Source organism: Anneissia japonica, unplaced genomic scaffold (assembly GCF_011630105.1).
Source record: "Anneissia japonica isolate Jap-2015-1 unplaced genomic scaffold, ASM1163010v1 scaffold493_len2256704_cov171, whole genome shotgun sequence".
NCBI lineage: Eukaryota > Metazoa > Echinodermata > Crinoidea > Comatulida > Comatulidae > Anneissia > Anneissia japonica.
In genome coordinates this window covers 223,882-226,996 of record NW_022727062.1, presented here as the reverse complement: position 1 = coordinate 226,996, position 3,115 = coordinate 223,882, and the positions used below count along the sequence as shown (strand labels likewise).

Here is a 3,115-nt window from a genome sequence, read left to right as displayed (position 1 = left end):
ATCTGACATATGTATTATCTATAACCTGTCTCTTATACACATCTAGATGTGTATAAGAGACAGTATATATATATATACATTAAAAAGACAACGATAGTACTTTAATGGAAAGACGAGTTGATGTCTGGCTACCAAGAAATGTTTAATTAAGAATAAATAACAGCATGCAGTACCGTACATCCATTTTAAAACATTTATAGAGAAATCTAAAGACCACATTTAGTGCCCATGAGTCCCAAGCCTCCTGTAGAGTCCCGGAATGGAGTCGCCTGGAAATTCGCAGGAAGGCTCCCGCACTAGGCAAGAATCTCCCGAAATAAACCATCTCCCGCAAATTCATGATGCTATTTATATGCTTTTACAAGTTCTTAAATTATCAATTGTCTCATAGCAGTTAGTGCCAATCATAATGGTTATCACCATGCACAGCAAAATATATTTAGATGTCTTAAGAAAACTCATTTAAGCAGATCTCCCGGATATGGATTCTTCCAAATTGGGACCCTTGTTGAGTGCCGGTTTTTAATTACAGGGATTCTATAGACACCAAAAGCCCATGGTTTTGGCAGACCAAACTGAAAATGTATTACATATAGGCCTAAAAAATAAGCATGTAGTTAAAAGTAAAACAATCCTGATTCTAGAAACGTCACTTTCAGTATCACTAGGCCTGTTATTTGCCTTTCTAGTCTTGGTTTGTATCTGAAGTAAAAAAAAAAGCAACAAACCTGATATCTGCCCGTCATAAGTTGACTCCTCGTTGGGGTGCATATCGGCTGGACATAATATTTCTCCAACTTCACACCCTCACCAGCCAACTTATCTAAAACCGGTGTTTTGATTTTCGAACCGTGATAACCGATGTCATGAAACCCGTAGTCGTCAGCTAAAATCAGTATAACATGTGGCCTAGATGAGGTTGCAAGGGTAGAAGACACGGCTAGCGAAGCGAGTGCAAATATTAGACCTGCTAAATTTCCCATTACTGTGAAATTAAAAGTACTTCTCATTACGTAGAAGACTCTCGGACGTAAACATCAGGATACGCCTGATCGATCATGTGACAACAACTGATCGATCATGTGACACAACTGGTGTCGCCCTCAATGGCATCGTGCTCTGATTGTTTTAGAATAATATGCACAAGTAGGGGACCCTACTGTATTTTGCTAACCATGACTTAGTGAGTTGAGTAATCTGACTACCTAATTTCATGGTTGAAAAGATCAGTCAAGACTCTATATTACTGTACTGGGTAGTAGCAAAAGAGCTCGGGCCCTTTTGGCTGCGAATCCGGGACCCAGGCATTCACGCCACTGTTGACAACAACACAGACCTATTACCACGACTCATGAATAATTGATCCAAGACAGTTATTAAAAAATACTAAATTTATGTAATTTATATTGCACAATTTCCATTAAAATATGTTCAAAGGGCATTACAATAAAATAGAAAAGAATACAAATTCACAATATACAAGAAATGCCATATTTATTCGAATAAACGCCTCGGGGTGTTTATTGTTGAGAAGTTTATGAAAGGTCGTTTATTCGAGGCATTATTCAAGGGAGGCGTTTAATTATTTTAGTGTCAAATGGATAGGCCTACGTATTATACTCAAATAAACTCAACTTCACTACAATACAGAGTACCCGTCAAAATGTGTTTTTGCGTGATCCTAAAGACTTATTGATCCCAACCAGGTGAGAAGAAAAGAGTAATTCTACTGGAGTAGAACATTAATAGAATGTTTAGATTGTTGAGAGTGATGTTGCTTGTTGTTGTGTTTATTTCTTTTAAGTTGGTTAAACCACAGATCTTATAAACTTCCCGAATTTTTTTTTTCAGATCAGTCGACCAGTTTTTTGTATACAGTATGGTCTGGGAGGTTTTCATTTGAATGATCCACATCCTGCTTCGAATCGTCACCAAAATTTACTTATTTCTGTATTGGACCATGACAAACAATTCTCAAAAGTTTTATTTAAATCTATTGGTAAGTTTTTCGAGATATTTGGGTTTGCGATATTAGAATTTTAATTGACCATCAAATTTACACCCGAATCCGTCACCAAAATTTAATAATGTCTTCCTTGTAACTTGGTTAAACTTCTAGAAAGTATCATTCTTAGTTGATCAGTTTTTGAATATTAAATATTACTTGTTCAAAATTCCCCCGAGAGGCAACGTCAACCAATATTGGGGCACGTTTTTACTCTGGGCATGCATGCGACGTAGGTCTACTCTCTCACCCCCGAAAAAGGTAATTAAGTCAGTAGGGGTAAGGAAAGACTTTGTAAACGGCACTTGCCGTCCTCTTACTTTTATATCTATTGTAACAAAATATTGATCCAAATGCCGAAAATGCAATTTCTGCCTCAATCCAATCCAAATCATTATTAAATAACCTTTCTTTTCAGATACGAAGCGCTGCACCTCACATACTTAAGCACCTCACAACCCACAGGCAGTCATGATCAATGGCAAACCCAAGCACAGAACAAGTAAACGAATCAAAAGAAGCAGTGGCAAAGTTCGGATTCATTAATAAATAATGCAACAATTATTAAAAAGATAAGCAATAACGAATGAAGACTTGATTAAAGACTAAGTCTTTAAGTTAGACCTAAAGACAGCCACAGATAGTGAAGATCGAATGTGCACACAAACTTCTGTTATTTTTAGTACAATCAAGGCTTTGTAGAACTAGATGTATTTTTATTTAATAAAATACAAATATTTTTGTCATCATGATCGTTATAAATACTTGTATTTAACTATACAGCACGATGTCGGGATATTCAAACGAAGCAACCATCATCCCATAGTAACTAGGGTGATAGTTGGCTAGTAAAGTTGGTTTCCAGGCTGTTTCCACGCTTGACCTATTCAAAATCCCATGCAACATCACCAACCCCGTGTACCCACATGATAATGCTTTTTCCACGTACCCAGCGGCTGTCACAGTCAAATATTTTCCATCCAATGTCTCAGCCCAATTGCCACAAGCCTGCAAAATAATACATTACATATACCGTAAAACTTCTGATAGTAACCCTGGGTTACTATTCGTTGTTTTTTTAGGGTGGGTTACTATTAGAGTAGTGGGTTA

The 3,115-nt window shown here is 36.9% G+C and overlaps 1 protein-coding gene across 4 annotated transcripts in view; it reads right to left on the bottom strand.

Moving 5' to 3' along the window:
• LOC117113432 (arylsulfatase J-like) overlaps window positions 1–3,009 on the bottom strand; it is an 18,380-nt gene extending 15,371 nt beyond the window's left edge. For 2 of the 4 annotated variants that reach the window (XM_033256758.1, XM_033256757.1), the window contains exon 1: window positions 729–1,058. In XM_033256758.1, coding sequence (XP_033112649.1) covers window positions 729–1,010 — 282 coding nt within the window. In that variant the 5' untranslated portion in view covers window positions 1,011–1,058. Of the gene's footprint in view, window positions 1–728 lie in introns of all 4 variants that reach the window. The other 2 variants (XM_033256761.1, XM_033256760.1) reach the window with 2 other exon arrangements.
• Window positions 3,010–3,115: the final 106 nt, after the last annotated feature.